This window comes from Centroberyx affinis, unplaced genomic scaffold (genome assembly GCF_046629955.1).
Source record: "Centroberyx affinis isolate AG114_WGS23_722 - 3 ecotype Tasmania unplaced genomic scaffold, CSIRO-AGI_Caff_v1 ptg006390l_1, whole genome shotgun sequence".
Lineage (NCBI taxonomy): Eukaryota > Metazoa > Chordata > Actinopteri > Beryciformes > Berycidae > Centroberyx > Centroberyx affinis.
Window position 1 is genome coordinate 120 of NW_027283245.1, and position 18,930 is coordinate 19,049.

General features: G+C 40.0%; 1 protein-coding gene and 1 non-coding gene across 2 annotated transcripts; both read right to left on the reverse strand.

Annotated features, from left to right (window-relative positions):
* Positions 1-1,240: 1,240 nt before the first annotated feature.
* On the reverse strand, positions 1,241-12,396 carry LOC139638476 (sodium channel regulatory subunit beta-2-like; the record flags this gene model as incomplete). The annotated part of the gene is made up of 3 exons (XM_071512619.1): positions 12,312-12,396; positions 2,137-2,297; positions 1,241-1,457 (listed from the first exon to the last, which is right to left on the reverse strand). Coding segments are annotated over exons 1-3 (454 nt in total), but the record flags the coding sequence as incomplete, so codon positions are not given.
* Positions 9,012-9,085, reverse strand: trnat-agu (transfer RNA threonine (anticodon AGU)). The gene has a single exon. It is a non-coding gene; the product is annotated as a tRNA-Thr (tRNA).
* Positions 12,397-18,930: the final 6,534 nt, after the last annotated feature.

Consider the following 18,930-nt stretch of genomic DNA (forward strand, 5'->3'; position numbering starts at 1 on the left):
ATATTGGCAAGTTAATTCATGTCCACATAAGTGTGTAATTAATAATTAAGTAATACATATAATTTATTATTATTATTTATTATTATGATTCATGGAATATATGTCTCTTAGGAAAATGTATTTCCAGTCTCTAGTTGTCTTGAGTGATGAAGAGTATTGAGATATTTTAGCTGTGAAGTGTGCGGTGCTGGATATACAGACAGACAGACTTTATCCTCTGTGTCTCACTTTGTATATCATTAGATTAACATCTCCAATCTGTTGGTTTGAAAAAGTAGTCAAAATAGTTTTGACAGGCCTGTCAAGCCCAGAGAGAATTGAACGGGTCGGCATCACCCCACTTTCATTGTCTCACAAGCTAAAAATTCTGTCTCGTATTTAGCGACTCCATCCTTTCCCCTGTTTTTGTCATGCGCTGGCTGTTCTCTGCCATTTGACAACACAGTGTCGGCTCTTGAGAAATATAAATTCACTGCGGTGTTCACAAATCCAACTGGGAAAAGTCTCCTCTGTCTGCCTTTTTCATCAGTGCAGCCGAGTGCAGTGAATCTGTGTTTGTGTGTGTGCGTATGTCTGTGTGTGTATTTGAGTGTGTGTGCATGTGCGCATGTGTACATAGGCCTATCAGCTGTGCCCTCACATTCAGCAGCAAGGGGAAAGAGGGAAAGTCGGCCAACACAGGGAACGCCAAGTTTCCCTGCATTCCTGATCTAAGATAAAGATATTTGGCATGCCCATCTGTTAGCCTACGACTTTACAGAGAAAGAAACGACAACAGAAAGTAAAGCTGTTTTCAGTGCAATGTACAGTACTGTATGTTAATTTGAGAGTTGGATATTCATTTACATCCCTAATAATCATTTCCTCATCCCACAAGAAAGTCTGTTTTCTGTCTCAGTCTGTGTAAACCTTTGTTTGTGTGGATATGTACTGTATGCCTGTCTTTCTGCCTGCTTGTGTGCATTAGAAAATATATATATTTAGGCTTGTAGTTCGAGTCACAATTATTTTATTTAGCCTTTATTCAACCATGTTAATCCCACTGAGATTAAGAATCTCTTTACAGGGAAAACCTGGTCATACAAGCAGCATCATGCCAAACACAGAAGTTGTAACAATGTATAACATTAGAATCAGAGGGGTTAAAGTTAGGCATGTATTGGTGAGGTTTAAAGGTAACGGTCTGGGTTTAGAGAATGAATGTAAATCAGTGGAAGAAGGAAGTTTTCGGGTAACTTACGTTCGGTGACAACGTTGAGCTGTATGACGCCGTGTCCCTGGATGCGGTCTGGGGGGTTTCTCACATAGCAGTTGTAAACCCCCTCATCCTCCAGCTGAACATCTGATAGGGTGATAGACAGGTCGTTCTTATCCAGGTTCCCAGCAAACACAACCCTCTCCCCAAAACGGTCTGAACGCAGAGGCACCATTCCCTTCTTACTGTAGTATGTCATGAACTGGTGAGAGAGAAAGAGGAAAAGGGAGAAAGAGAGAGATAGAGTTAATGTTTGGGTTTGAGGTTTAGGACACGGGTAGACTATACATGGTTGCAGGTTGGGGTTGATATGCATCCAAAGATGCTGGGCTTCTTGTCTTATCTTTTCTTGAATGGACACTTGTATAAGCACTATGTTGGCTTGATGATTGTCCCCAATTCAATCAACAAATGGAGGGGTAACCCTTCTTTTTACAGTCACTGAGACAAGGTATTAACTAGGTAAATACTTGGTAAGAATAGTAAGTTACCTAATTACAACTGTAACTAGGTAAATACTTAGAAATAGCTGAATTACTTTAAAAAATGAATTATGGTGTTACTCATCAGTTAAAGTAAGTACATTGTAGTTGTTACAGATTTAAGATGATAACGGCTCAACTTTAATAGCATAATTTCAAAGGAACTAGGCTACAGTTTCTCTATTACGCATAAATTCCAGGAACTATCTTGTAGGTATGGAAGGTTTATATTAGCAGTAACATGTTTAATTCTGTACTTTCTAGGAAAGTACAGAAGGCAGTTACTTAAATGAGCTTTTCTTACATATTAATTGTTCATGGGTGTACCAAGCCACTTGGAAAGGGTTAATTAAACTTACCTGGACCGTAAAAGACTGTGTTATTTGTTAAGGTTCTTACCATCTCTTCTGTATCATTGAGCGTTTCCTGGTAGGTCCAGTTCATGACAAATTTGCCGGCATCCATCTTATAACAGGAGGTGAACGTGCAGGAGATTTTGACCGTGGTTCCATTCAGTGCATTGATCTTGCTGGCCACTAGCACATCCATGCTTGAACAACCTGTAAATAACAACAACACCAATAATGCTATAGCTACCAACAACAAAAAAACATAGTAAAAAAAGTCCCAAATGTGAAACTTTTTTTTTTGCTTTGTTTTGTTTTTATTTATTTAGTTTTTTATATTTACAATTTTACTATGCACAAATGTAGACAGAATCACTGAGGATAATTGGTCAGTGTTGACTTTTTGTAAAATGCATAAAACCTGAAATATCAGAGCTGTCAGGCTGACAGTCAGCTGATGTGAATTACTGCCCCTCCTCAACTCACAGAGGCAATTCATGTATGGACAACTTGGCAATGATGTAGTAATGATGAAGTAATATATGGCTCTCAATCCTGGTCCTCAGGACCCAGCACCCTGGTGATTTTCATTCTTTTCATCTAGCAGAGACTAATTTCCCCTGGGACACCAGGTAATGCAATTAACTAACTGGTAGGATAGAAAACCAGCAGTCCTCTGGGTCTTGATGACCAGGATTGAAAGCCACTTAGCTATAGGATATTTGTTTTGTTTTTACCCTGAAAGTTGTATGCTTTCCTGAATAGTGCATTTTTTTGTGTCAACATAATGTTTGACTTAATTTTTTTTCATTGGGTTTCAGAGGGAAGAGTATTTTGTTCATGTTTTATCAAAATTTGGTTGGAATGAAAACCTGCATACTCCCAGCCCTCCATGGCTCATGGTTTGACACCTGTGGTTAAAACAGAGGTTTTCAGTCTTGGTTCTCAAGAGCCCTGCTGGTTTTCAACCTAGCCATCTAATCTGGGAGTGTTTTACACCTGGGACGCCAGGTTAATGCAATTAACTAGCTGGTAGGATAGAAAACCAGCAGTCCTATGGGTCCTGAGGACCAGGATTGAAAACCACTGTAGAAGATACTCCTTAACATCTGCATTTATGATGTTACACTATAGCATGAAAACGACCACTTTTTGATTACAGGAAGTAAGGAAATGAATTCCATCATTTAGCTTGAATAGGCTAAGATGTAATAATTCATGAGTTTTGAAATATACATGATAGAGACATGGGGTTTTGATCAGGCCAGAATGTCTACACCACCGGTTGGATTTTGATGAAAAATAGAGGAATGATGAATGATGAATGTTATTAATTGGCCAAAGGAGTGCCTGCATCATTCGTGGGGGATGACACATTTACTTGTTTTCACTTATTTGAAGGAAAACAAGAAAAAAAATACTAGTCAATACTTGCTAGCTAAAATTCTAATTCTTCAGTCAATATTTCTAAAACATCGATGGATCTAGCATCAGAAACTCATTCAGACCTTCATTTCATGCCAGCAATCGTTTTGGAAGAGTAGATCACTTTTATTTTAATTGTGGATGCCTCACTTTTAAATGCACTTTTCCCTTATAGTATCAAAACGCAAGAACACGTTTGATGTATTGTCCTTGTATTTAAGTGTATTGTAAGTATTTACAATCATTTCAGTCGATTAAGTTAAATTAAGATCAGTGGGGTAGTGATCAAGCGAGTCAAGCTCATTTTCGTCCTCTTTGTTTTGACTGGCACAAACTTTGAGTCTGAATCTTTTTTAGGAACTAATCACCAGTTTTGCCTACAAAATCTTTTCCTCAACTACAGGATACAAATAAGTGCATTTTAATATTGTAGACACCAAGCTACTGTGAAATGTAGCAGAGATTAAGTATGAAGTATAAAATCCTAAAGTGACATACTCAAGTAAAAAGCCAAGTATCTTATAACTGCACATAGCCTAATATAATTTGAAAATAAATGATATAATCATTTAGTTTCCTCAAGTTTCCTCCTCCCATCTCACATTATGTCTCAGCATGGGCTAGCACTCCCCAGACTGAATCTGTGCTTCTGTCTACGCGTGTGTGTGGGTGTGTGTGTGTGTGTGTGTGTGTGAGACGGGACTCTGCACCATTCTCTCCTCTGCAGTTGGGTGTTTCTGGCTCCCTTCCCACTGCTGCTGCACCACTCTACAGGCCTGCCTCTCTGCACCACAAATACACAGACACACACACACACACACACACACACGTGCACATACACATGCACTTTTTTCAACTCCGCCCACCACCCGTATGTATAATTTATACACACGCAATTTTCCATGCAACCGTCACAACCCCACAGTCAGGTGTCTTCTGCTGCAGTACAGCACCTGCTCTCTCTCTCTCTCTCTCTTTCTCTCTCTCTCAAACACACACGCACACACATGTGTGCAGTGTCAGCAGTGAGCTAAGCATGCTAGCTGTGCTATGTCAATGTCATCCCCACATACTGACCTAGCTGTTTCACAGAGACACAACCACATCCAAACATACACCACTGACACACACACACACACACACGCACACGTACACACATGTAGTGCCTTTACCACTGCAACACATACACAGATATACAGTTTGAGATACAGAGCTCCTGCTTCCGCTGACTCAGCAATCCAATCAACTGAGAGGGAAAGAGAGAGAGAGACTTGCTAAGAGATGAAATACTGCAGTGAAGCAGCCTCACGCTACTCCTCCCTCTCTCTGCCCCTCCCTCTTTCCTCGCCCATCTTTTCCTACCTCTCTTGCCTCCTCTCATGCCTCTTCCCTAGCCCCTTCTTCCTTCCTTCCTTCCTTCCTACCCCTCTCTTCCCCTCACCCTCCCAGCTTCTCCTCTTTTTCTTTCCCTCTATCCTTCCCTCATACTCCATCCATTTCTCTTTCTCACACACACTCCCTCTCCCTTCTTTTTTCCTCCATTGTTCCCTCCTCTCTCAAGGTCATAGCAGAAAAAAAGGTAAAAGGAAGGTAGTGCAGCCCTCTGAACTGTTACATAACATTTCTCTTTCTTTTGTGCCTTGTGTCATCATTACAGGTTGCTGGTGATGTGATGTGTAGCGTCTGTTTCCATGATGCACATGACACACACTGGGCACCACAATATAAGTGGAGCAACTTTTGACCTCTGCAATATATTTAAGCATCATTGCCAATCAGGTGTATTTCTTCATGGCAGCAGAGTTGTGCAGTTTTTTTAAGCTGGACACTGGCTCATACTACACAGCTAGGATTATCCAGGAAAACGTTCCACAAACACGACAGTGGATTCAACGTAATGCAGCTGCCTGGCTAGCGTCCCCGCTCACCAGATCTCAATCCAATTAAGCATCTGTGGGATGACAGATGCTCCGAGCTACTCGGACTAGAGATCCACTACCAGCCAAGCTGACAAACTGTGGAGAGCACTGGAGCCAGCATCCCTGTAAAGCATTTTCTTGTAGTCTTTGCCTAAGCGATTTCAAGCAGCTCTAAGGGCAGAAAGGGGTGCAACTATTAAGACGATGTTCCTAAAATTTTGTACACTCTATCACATTGTTGAACCCATGGTGGGCCAGTTATTTAAAAAAAAGTAAATGTGGAAATCCATGCTCAGTTTTAAAACCCATGTATACAATTTAATAATCTTTAATCTCAGTTTTAAAGTCTATGTGTACGGTGTAGCCATCTGCACTCAATCTGCACTTTTCCTGCAGCCAAGATACCACAAACTGCATCAAACCAGCCAGAGATAGCAAGATTAAACCTCAAAGTTATGTGGAAAGGGGGATAAGTATAATAAGGGGAATCATTACATTACTAGCTGTAAGAAGATGCAAAAACGATTATATTATATCATGATGCCTTGTGTTTCCTGATGAAAGAGCGTGTTATGGACATGTAAGTTTGAGGCAAAATACATGTTTTTTTTCCCAAATACAATATAAATAATGCAGTAATGAAGCAGAAAAAATTGACAATATCAATAAATACATTACAAAAAAGGAAAGAAAAGATGAGAAAAAGAAAACTAATCCAGGCAGGAGATTAGTAATTGAAGAAAGAATTGACTACTGCTTGTGTAGTTATGTAAATGAATACGCATTTGTTCAAATTCAAAGACTACAGATATGATATCATGAAGCATAGAGACACATGGCTATCAGTGACAGGACCCCTAAGTAGAAGGGAGGGGTGTGGTCTATCAGCAAAAACACTGTTGAGTGCTAAGGAGTTCACACCCATTCCTCAGGAGCTCATCAGTCATCTGAACATTCATTGCCAATATAAATAAGGCTAAATAATGAATAGTGTATGACTAAACATACCAGAGGAATGTTGTCAGCTATCTTGTAAAAGTCCACCTTGCACTAGGTAAGGTTCTTTATGTAAAAATACACCTGTCTTAAATCACAGTGGAGCTGCAATAGAGAAAAGCGTCTCATCCCCTCTAATTGAGACCCTGTAGATTTGTGTTATTTGCCCAAGTGGAATTCTGGTGCTGGGTACAGACACTTCTCTGCTGACCAGAAGTGATGAATCAAAACTTCAAAGCAAAATAGAAACTGTCTCCTAAACAGTGAGCAAGCGCTCCGTCCAGAGAAAGCTGGACTCACCAGCATTAAATCTTTTGCCTCTCTCATCGCTTTGGTATCCTTTAGTATAAAGCATCATAGACCGACCCAGGTGGTGCTGTGTGCAGTTTACTGATGTCATGTTACATGATTTCTGGGTAGTGAAGTCTTCATTTTTCAGTTATTTCTCACTGCCAATTGGAGCTGCCAATGTGCAAAGTTGCTTAGTGCCACTTTAATCATGGATGTCTCTGGCTATCTCTGGCTGGCTGAATATTTACTTTGAGGGGGACAAATTCACAGATCAATTTTCAATTTTGTTTGAAATCATACGTTCCCTGAATAATACATGCATTGTTTCAATAACATGAAGTGAAACTGTTCCATTTAAAAAAAAAAAAAAAAAAAAAGAAGCACAGCCAGTTTGAATTTCTGTCCAGCCAGAGGCTACCCTGTCCAGCCAGGGGTGCAGTCTGTGAGTCTAGTGGATGTTTGCGCAAATGGCCCTCATGAGGCTCCGTACATTGTATATATGTATGCAAGTCAGTCTGGTATTTGTTCTGTGTTGTTGGGGTTCAGTTCTGTACTGCTTGGCTGGGCTCTGGCGCCCCCTGTTCTGGAGAAACACACACTGCACACTGCCCACTGCAGCACTCAGCAGCCAAACGCAGGGGCAGCCAGCAGTCAACACAGCTCTCCACTAGGAGATGCCATGTGATCAGGAGTCCTGTGGGAGTTGCAGGATTCCTGTGGGCTGGGAAAAGCTTTTCTGTGATTATGTCAGGAATGGAATGGGACAGCAATCGCTCTCAGAAGCCCACCGCATTGAATCAGCCAGCAGTCTGACATATTATGACATTGTTACTACACTCTCTGTGCAATGAATTCAGTAACTTTGTGTGAAATGTGTTGATATAAGGGATATGTGAACAGAGTTGGACAGGAAAGACAAAAAATCTACGTGCCATGTGATTGGACAAGGACACGATCTTCAGCATGTTCATCATATTTCACTGTAGTCTCGTTTTCATTTGTTTTTGTGATCACTGCTAAACATCTGAGGACATGAAAGTTACTGACTGCATTGGGTAGGAGTGAAAGGCATTTTCCTTCCCTTGTCCTCCTCTACCCTCCACTCCTCCACAGCCATGCATTATTGACAGCCATCGCTACTTATAGAAGAGTCTCAGAGTCTGGCCGCTTGTTTGGCTTAAGAAACATTTCCAGTCTCCAACAACTGGAACCTAAATGACTACACACAGCAAGCAAGTACGCAAATGGAAATGTACACAAATACTTAAACTTGTTCAGTGACATGGTCTTAATAGTAATACTGCACTGAATTGATGATGAATTACTATTAAGACCATTCTTTACAGCAGCACACTGTTGTTGATGGACAGCATCAGTATGTCAGTACTCAAAGTAACCACTTGAGTTTATTCCCCAGTAATGTCAATGTCTTTATTTTACCCAGTTCAAAAAATATGGTTAAAAAAATATTGTGAGTTTTGAGTTGTGAGTTTTGAAATCCATAAACCTCAGCACCTGGCAAGGTAGACTAATCATTGATTCATTGGTAGCCTAGCCTATTAACCCTATCAAAGTTTGCGCTATGGGACAGTAATAATCTTACTAATTGCACCTTCAATATTAGTGTCATCAAGTCTAGGACAATGTAATATGTCAATGTAATAATACATTAAATAGAATATTCTTAAAATGACACATCAGTTTGATTGGTGCTACTGTTCATTATTACTGTTCTTCAATATTGATATAGCAAATGTGATGCCAAATCTCCATTGTTTTATGTATTGTTGGTTTATGAATATGCTTAGCCGCCTTACTTTATTTTTGAGTATGAAATATTTATCCACTCATTCAGTGTGGATAACAATATTTTTTGACAATAGGACAAAAAAGCATTATGGCAGAAAATAAAAATGGTCACAGAACAGAACATGAGTCAGCAAAGGCTGGAGTGAATAAATTAAAGTTAAAATAATTTATTCACATTATTAAGAGTAGCCTATAGTTTACTAAGAGAGAATAAGAGTAGGCTAAACTACAGTAGGCCTACAGGCTGTAAGTACCGTTTACTCTATAAATACAAGCAGTGAACACAACCATTACTTCACGTTTTAGGAGAAGCAAAACATCTTAAGGTCAATTGTGAGTCGCAGATTTAGAAGAGTTTAAAGACATTTTTTTTTTATGTTTCGCTACAGTAACAAGTTGATTTGACACCGACGCGTCGTATTCATTAAAGTCCTGCTTTACTTAGCTGTTCGACTTTCGGGGAACAATTCTGTCAGATAAAACCAAAAGGCACTGCTGGGATTTGAACCCAGGATCTCCTGTTTACTAGACAGGCGCTTTAACCAACTAAGCCACAGCGCCGGTGACGAGCCCGCTTTAATTTTACAGTGCTGACCAAACTCTGATTCAGAACGCTCACTTCCTTGTTTCCGTGATTATTTAGAAACACGTTTTCAATTTTATTTCAAAGAGGATGTATCATATTATTGTTGCATAATTGTTTTACTTATTAAATGGCCTGATTTATCGTTTCTGTGCCTACTTATGACAAGCAAGGCAAGGGTTCTACTTTGTTTCGTCTTTTCAGAAATCCATGCCGGTCCTGTGTGCTTTCTCTTGTTGGCGTGCTGCTTCCCTCTAGTGGCGTTATATGTTAACTGCAGCTGTGGAGCTGCTGTGATACTGACTGAAATACTATACAGATAACGCAACAACACTAAAAGCACCTATAGGAATATCATAGGAATATTACAGTGATAACAAAGGAGATAAAAAATACCATACAGTAACATCAGGTCACTGTAAAGTCACTGGTGATTACCATAGGCACACATTTCACAGCAAAACTAAATGTCTCCATAGGAATATTAGGGATTTTATTTTTATTAGGGAACCTCTTGAACAGGTTCTGACTGCCTAAAGGCACACAACAAATGTAAAAACTGAATATGACTGACTGCTTTCTAAAAGGAATAACTGACTACAAAGAATGACAAATGAAACGCACAGCAAGGGACTGCAAAATGTATATTTTCTGTAGGTTAAGATAGAAAAGGGTATAATTGTGAGTCTCATGTTTTGAGTGTGTGTTTATAGGCTTTAGGCCAGTGTGACTGAGCCTGACTTCTTAAACAATGGGTCAAGATTCTAAGTCAGTCTCACCTCTATTGGATTTGATGTTTTAATGAGCCTGGGCCTTAGTATAGACACCACATTTCCTTCTTTTTTTCATGCACATATGATCTAAAAAAAACCTTTGTATCTAATTTGTGGATAAATGCAAATTACATGTCTCAGTAAGTAAGTTCAAATAATTTACAGTTAACAGTTTAGTTAACTGGTGAGTTCAGATGATATAGTGGAGTATCTTAAAGTGATGTAGGCCTATGTAAGGCATGTTGCTGGATCTACTCTAATGACACGTGTCTTCTACAAGAGTGAATACACAGTGACATCATCAAATATGGGTAATTAAGTACATATAATTAAGAATTAAGGATGAATGTATTTATCTATTTTGAAGTTTTCCATTAGTAGACATTCTGTTGAGAAGACAAAAAACAGGATGAACTACTGTAGCCTCTCCATGCAACTGAGTTGCCCAGCAACAGTAAACTTTTGGGGATCTATTTTCAGTTGGCATATGTGAAAAAATCAAAAGGTGCTGGCAACATTTAAAAATACACCAGTGTGGGTTATGAACTATATTCTAAACCACTGCACTGAAAGATTTGACGAGCCGAGAAGACAAAAAAGACAATTTCAAGCCAGAAGTTCACTCTATCATGGAATGGTGGGCAAACCTAACCAAGATAATGAACTTCCAGTGCGTTCAGTCGTCCTTTTGGCTGTGCCATCGGATGATATCAAACCAAGTATTTCCTCACTCTCTCACTGAAAGCATTGTTTAGCTGCATGTGGGCCTGAACTGGAATGTTGTTGGCTGTGTAGTGCTGCTCAGATTGATAACTTCTGCCTGGCTTGTGTGCCGAGGCCCAGACCAGAGGAACAGGAGCTTTAGATCTCTATTCTGATTCCATGATGTTCTACAAAGAAAGCGTGCCTACGTTACTATAAGTCCTCTCTTTTCAAGTAATCATTGTGACAGAAGCTATGCTGTTTTCTCTACATGCAATGTACAAAGAATTAAGGACACTTCCTCTTCATGATGTACACTGATGAGGTGAAAGGTAAAACCCATTATCCCTTATTGATTTCCCTCATTAAATCTATACCAATCACTAAGGAGGAGATGGAGATTAAGAGAAGCAGACAAGTTAGAGAAGGATTCTTAAGCTTTGAGACAAGTGAGATGTGGATTGTGCAAAAGAGGCTGCAACTCAATATCAGGTAGATGTCCATAATATTTTGTACATTGTGTATTTTTACTTGTGCTTGTAGTACTTGTAGTAAAGCACATGCTGCATGTCAAAACAACATAGACAGAGACAGCAGATGGCAGGCAGGCAGGCAGGAGGTGAGTCTAAGGGGATGAAATGACATGGCTTCAACACAAACCATGACATACATCCCCATTATTTTAGGGTGAAATTGAAAGAAAACATTAAATCGCCTCACCGCTATATTGGATCAGGTCGGCTTTTGTTTGTGCATCTGCTGGAGTGTATTGGAGTTATATTTAGGCCTATTTGATTAGCGGCATGTGTAATGATGCTGTGGGTTTGATCACATGTGGGTCAGGCTGCGTGGGGGTGTGTTTTGATCTAGAAGCTTAGGCCTATCTTTTTTATCTGTGGATTAGCATCTACCAGCTGAGAGCCTGGGCTAGATTTCATCATATTCTCATCTGCAGTCTGCCTCATGCAATCACACATTCATGTATTCATATAGGCCTATTATACTAGATCAGATCTAGTGTATTAGACCGGATCTTATCCCATATTCTTCTGTTATAGTTTGCAGGTTTATACATCTGCTACTAGGCCTACTTCATAAATAGAAATAACGCCTCTTTAGCACATTATTAGCACATTATCTTTATATCTCTGCCTATTTATATCCATCACTTGACAAGGCCTGGAGCAACAGTGAGTGACACAGATCTTACTGAGTACCACCATCATACTGTCTGAGGACTAAGCCAGTATTTATTTTTACATCAAGCATCATAATCTTGTTTTAAGGCTGTGATACACCGGGTCACTTATTTAGCTGTCAACAGCAGCTAAATGGAGACGAAGGATAAATTAAGTCCTAACAGGACTAACACAACTGATCAGAAATCGGCTAAAAATAAAAGTGATCCAAGAGATCCACTGCAACGATCATCGCCTTTTCCCCCTAGTATGGAGGGATCAGTTGATCAGAATTAGCCGATAATCTCACATTACAGCTGTACATCTCTCTCTCTCTCGCTCTCGCTCTCTCGCTCTCTCTCTCTCTCTCTCACTCACACTCACACACACTCACACACAAACACACACACAACACAAAACAACACAACGTACTCATTTATGAAGGAATGCTGATGGAGGGTGTGCAGTGCGACCGGTTATGATTCTTTTGAACTATTGATCCGTGTATCCATGTATCAGTGCATCGACCGGTTTGGCTGTTTGTGTCTTACCGGAGAGCGAGAGCAGCAGCAGCAGCGCGCTCACCAGCTGAACGCCAGTCTTCCTATCCTGCGCGGCGGAAAACATTTTAATCTCCTTCTTATAAAAAAAACCCCGACGTTTTTACCTTAAGAAAAAAAACAGAGAAAGAAGCACAAGTCTGCTCTTAGTGCGTGCGTTAAAAAAAATGCTAAAAACGGTTTTGTTTTTTTCAGAGGCAGGATACGGCTGGCAGTGTCTGTAGCCTTGTGACGGTTGATCTCACGGTTGTCGGTTTGTTGGCGGCGGAGGCGAGAGGGAGAGAAACTGAACGCTTTCTTGTTCCCTCCATCATTTCCTTCATCCTTTCCTTCCTCCTTCACTCCAGCTCCTGACAGAGTCTACATTACTATGTTATATCATTTCACCATAGAGTTTCTAGAATAGGATATAATAAAATAGAATAGAATATACAGCTAGAACGAATAGAGTAGATTCGTGTAGAAAGCTAATAAAATAGTACAGAACAGCATAAAATAGAATATAATACAGTAGAATGGAATACACAGCAAAACAGAATAGAACAGAGCAAGGCAGAGTAGAGCAGAATAGAACAGACAACTAATACAACAGAGTACAGTAAAGCAGAACAGAACAGACAGCTGATAGAATAGAATAGACAGCTAATAGAATAGAACACATAGTTCAGTAGAATAGATCTACCGTATTTCCACAGAGAAAAAAAAGGTGATAAAAACATTTTTTTTTAAAAACAGACAGAAGAGGGAAACAAGCAAAAGAACAAGCAAGCAAAATAAACTCCCACATAATAAATGTTTTGCTTAAACAGAAAAAAAACATTTTGGAAATTGCTATCCCTTATAGAAACAGAGCAACAACAATACAATCAACATAAAAAAGAGTCTAAATGTGCACAGAAGCATCAGCAAAACAGTAAATCTGTATGGGGTCATATAGCTCTGAGCTGAGGATACGCTGCGAGAGCAACCAGGCTGCCGTGGAGACAAAACTAAAAATTAACCAGACCCATCCCACCCTCCTTTTCATCCATTCTTCCATCCATCCTTCCTGGGTGGGAGGAAGGAGGAGAGGATACTGGGAGGGAAAAGAGGGAGGTTTGAGAAGAGAATAAAGCTAGTAATGTTGAAATCACTGACTGGTGGGTAATAGTAGCTGGCATCATCACCTCTCCATTCCTCTTGTCTCTCCTTATTTACTATTCATGGTTGATGGTGGTGGGGTGTGTGTGTGTGTGTGTGTGTGTGTGTGTGTGTGTGTGTGTGTGTGTGTGTGTGTGTGTGTGGCAGGGGGGTTGCTAGGAGAGGAGAGAGGTGTTTGAGTGGTGGAAAGAGACAGCAAGTGAGCTGGAGACAGACTGTAGGAGAGGAGAGTCGGTAATTCCTCCGAACGGAAACATGATCTCAGCTTTTAGAAAGATGGATGATGACAGAAAGGAAGAAAGGAGAGAAGAAGATGAGAGAAGCTTGGAGTGAGCGAGGGAGGAAGGGAGGGAGGAGGAGATTGTGCAGAGAGATGTAAGGTTATGCAAAGACAGGAAGAGGGGAGAAGTGCGAGGCAAGGGGGGCTGAGAAAGAGAGTGGTTTGAAGGCATTAAGCCATTAGGAGTAGAAAGGAGGGAGAGGCAGAGGGTGGGCTGTCTTTGGTTGCCATGGCTTCTGTCTGCGGTTGCCATAGCAACATTGCTGACTACAGTGAGAACGAAAGAGCTGCCACATCTACTGTCACAGCTGTAGAGGCCTTCCATGCAGCCATAGACATAGGCCTGCTCTACAGAGGCTAAACATGCACACACATTCATATGCACAATAAAATAAATACAGACTGCATTGTCACTTGCCTTATTCACTCTGTAAACCTCAGTTCACCAAGATCTCTGATGATTCCTAACATGAAGCATCAGTGAGGACAAGGAGGAGAAGTGTGGGAGTCTGGATGACAGCACCTTCCACTCAGTGTCAGTAAGACGAAGGAGCTGGTGGTGGACTTCCAAAGGAAAAAAGTTCTTGGGGGTCAATACAAGCAACGAACTGCTGTCTATTAAACTCACATTTAAAGGATTTCTTGGCACCCTCCGACACCCTCTGGCGCCCTTGTAGTGTTGTCTCCTTTGATGATCCTTTAAACACTCGAGCGCATGAATCATGGGATAGATCTTAATAGCTTAGTTGTCATCAAATGGCTTTAAATACCATTCCAGCAGCTCAGAGACCAATCAAGAGCGTTGCACAGCCAAATTTGTTTCTTTCATGTTTTTGTGATTAAACGGTTCATTCATGTCCTGTTTGATGTATTTGCCGTTAATTAGCATGCAGCATTTCTCGTCTTACATCTCAAAGCCAATGAAAGTGTTATACATGTTATGGGGTTTCTGGTGCATATAAAAGAGCTTACACCTTCAAGTTAGATCTGGAAACTGTATATCATAATGTGTTGTGATAAAAGAGCTTAGACCTTCAAAGTTAGTGTAAGCTCTTTAATATGCATACTCTGCATCTGCCGCTTATTTGCCAAGTGGAGATGTTAACAGGAGAGGTATACTGATGGAGTAACACCAAGCTAGAATAATGTGATTGCTAGTCAACTGTTAACAGAACCTACTTAGCTGTTAGCATGTATGCTAGCTTAGGTACTGAAATAAGGAACCAGGACCCGAACTGAAAACAAAACCTCTTATGGTAGTTGCAGACCAGACATGATTTCACAAGGTTACAGTTTGCCTCCATGCATTGTCCTTGAGAGGAAAATAACCGAGTGCACACGACATGATGGGATAGGTGGTGACGTGAATCAGGCCTGCGATGTGATGACAAAAGTTTAAACAATGTAATATTATGCAAATGAGCACAATAGTGAAGTGGTCACGCCTGCTCTGCGTGTACCGCTAGGGCTCTGCGTGGCCTAAAGGGCATATACTGTAATTCCCATAAGCAATGTGCATTGCAAAAACCAGTACGCACGAACAAACCAACAAATAAACCAGCAAACATGCAGAGTCCGGCTTTTATAGAGGTGCTCTTGAACACTAACTAGCCTACTACAACAAGAAGAGAATATTGTCGATAATACAAAAAAGAACAAATTAAAGACAAAGATAAAGATGCAGCAATGATAAAGATGCAGAGAGCTCCTATTTGCTTGACAGAACTCTTGCTATGTTGGCTATTGACCAATTACAGAGGTTTGTGTTTACAGATCTACACAATTAAATCAATTAAAATCAATTATGGTTAGCCCATTTTTAAAATGAAACCAACTAAAATGTATATGATTTCACTAGATAGGAAAACTCTTCTACAGAATTATGCAAGGAAGAATCTCTATCTCTGTCTCTCTCTCCCTCTGCTGAGAGAAGCCATGTTGCCATAGAGACCCCTACTTTGTTGCTAGGCAGCAGGAATACTGTGTGAGAATGCCTCAATCCTGTGCTTGTGGCTGTAGCTCTTTTTATACAGAAAAACAATGATACTCACAGACACACTCTCATCCTCAGATATTACTGTCATGATGATCAACTTGAGATTTGTTAAAATTTCTTGCATTTTTTTCAGTTTGATGAATTCAGAGTAGGCTATAACTTTTGTGCTTTTAGGTGTATCATATTCATTTCAAGACAACAATTTCAGACAATTTCAAGACATTTAAAATAAACATTTACACAAACAGACAGATTATAGATAGATAGATAGATAGATAGATAGATAGATAGATAGATAGATAGATAGATAGCCATTGAATGATTCATATTTATCGGGATTCACTCTCACTGTTTTGGTGTTTGGTTTGGATTTCCAAGGCATCTTGAATGAGTTTAGGACTCAGGCCTTCACCTATGCATGCCTGAAATAAATATCACTGCGCTCTGTCTCCATCTTCTGGTACGCTGCTTCCTTCACAACCCGTTTACAAACACCACTACTTTCAAACATTTTCACACACTGCAAATCAAAACATTACCAATGTCAGTTATCAAATCATGGAATTAGTGGTATGATGAAATACTTCCTCACATTAGATGGTTCATGACTGTTTTCTGATTGATATATTTTGTCCCCTTTTTACAGGGTCCACTGATGGTTTGTCCACACCAGCAGACTTAAAACTTGGCTCTCATCAGCAATGACTCCAGCAAATAAACTTTTGGAAAACTACAAGCAGCATGAGATTACAGTGATGTCTGGGTGCAAGCATCTTTTATAGATTGTGGTCTTTTCATTAGGGGGGAGGTATGTTCAGCATGTGGTTTTCCAGCAATACCATGCTTCACACTCAATACATACTTATACAATACTAATACAATTACACATTCACACCTGACAGCTGCCCAAAACAACCCCAGTCTTCTATTGCTGGCCAAAAAGCAGCTCCGCTGCAGCATTTGGGGTGAAGTGTCTTGCTCAATGGCACCTCAAAAAGTAGTTATGTGAGCAGAAAGCATTACTCATTCACTTTCTCCACCCAGCCAGTCCATAGATTCCAGCTCATGGACCTGCTGACTTCACCATCGCCCCAAGCTAGATAAAGCTGATTGCCCAGCTATTCAAAACAACAGTGGTATGCACAAATGGATTATACTGTGTGATTGCAACAGTTGGGCAAATCTCATTGCCTTATCAATTATACAATTATCAATTATACTACCCTAAAGCACAGTAGTACAGTATCTTGTGCTACAACAACAGAAACAATAGATATTTCCTTTACAAATGAAATTAATACACCTTTTCATTCATATTGAAATATTACCATTGTGCAAACTAAGTCACAACAAAGCATCTCATTAATTCTCAGTGGTATCACCGAGAACCATGTCTGCATCTAGTGTTAAAACATTAATAAAATCTCCAAACCAATAAGCCTTGGATTGAACTGCATATAACCCTGGGTTAAGAGCTAAGAATGTGCAGTGTGCAAAGCACTATTCTAGGCTTTAGAAACTCTAATCATCACTCAGAGCATGTGAAAACATAATACATTAGCTTTTCTCTAACTGTACTTTCATTTATACACTCTTTCATTAAATGTTTGAAAAGCATGTTCAAGGTGATATTCAGATGGCTTTTGGCCTAAGAATAGTGCAATGTCATTTTTTTCTTTATATGTGGATGAGCTACCGTTTTGATCAATATTTATATCGTACAAATAAAGAAATAATAAAGAAATAACTGAGAATGAATACCATTATGTTACTAAACAAATTAATAGCAGTGTTGACTTGCATTAGTATGTGTACAAATTGTTGCATGTCATCTAAGGATGCAGCATGGTATGTGAGACCAAAGCAGTACTGTGAGCCAACATCTGTATCTGTGAACAATAAGGAAGTCAGTCATCAGACAGAGTCCACTTGCGCATGAGGACACCATCCCCCAAGAAGTAAGCAAGATGAGCATTAACCAGTGCTGCATCCTTAGGTATCACTGCTGCAATACATCTGACTAGAGAAGGATCAGCCTTCTGAGCAGCTCCTTGCCAACCTTTAAAGGTGGATAAACTTTAACATACAAGGAAGCAGGACTGGGCAGTGTCCCTTCAGACGTTATAGTGACCTTAGCAGCAGATAGCTTATAAAAGTTGTCATGCACGGTCGAATAGCCCTACTGTAGGTTAGCTAGGGGTCTCAAACCATGTGCCATGGAGGGCAAAGAGTATGCAGGTTTTCGTTCCAATCAAAGACCACAGCAGGTGATTTCACTGATTAGTTCCTCCTCTCTGGTTGAAGGTTTGCTAATCATTGAAATCACTTGGTGTAGTCGTGGTTGGAATGAACACCTGCACTCGGCCTCCGAGGTACACGGTTGAATACAGCTGACCTACAGTTTCACGAGGCCAGTGGTTTTTAATCCTGTTCCTCAGGACCCAGTTTACTGCTGTTTTTCTATCCTACCAGGTACTTAATTGAATTCATTGCATCCCAGGTGTAAAATAGTCCCTGATTAGTTGGCTACAGTGAAAACCAGCAGCGCTCTTAGGACCAGGGCTGCGGTTGAATTGTCTTTTTTGCTTAGGAAGGTTCCTAACTGAGTGAAATGACCCGGAAGTATCTAAGTGGCAGCCATGATAAGAGCTGTTCGAATTCTCTAAATGCTAAGGAAAGGTGCTTCAATGCTTCCTTACTTAGCTCCTTTAGCATAGGATACACTGGACCATCCTTTACAAAAGGAAAGGAGATAATGCTGTCCCATCTTATGCCATAACCTGCTAATATTATGGCATAATATTCAACAATATGTTTTCAACAATATGTTAAACCCATAGGCGAACTATGAACGTTACGCTGCTGTTGTAAAATGATCAAAGTGAAGTTAACGTTGTAGCGTAACCTATGCTCATTTTGCATTAGTTATTTCTTCATTCTGAGCGTTGTTGTATTGCCAGCCTTTAGGGATATCATTAATTAATTTTACTTCAGTCACAGATGCTGAAACCCTTGCCTTAATAAAGGCCTGTATCAGCCATAACAACTTCAAAGCACAATCAAGTCAACATTTCAAGGTGTTTACTGAGTTGTGTGGTGGTTCTTAAGCTATTATATGCATAGGCTTATAATCAAATGATAATCAGCATATTAACCATAACACAGAAGTCTGTCTGTCAAGAAAAAGGGATATG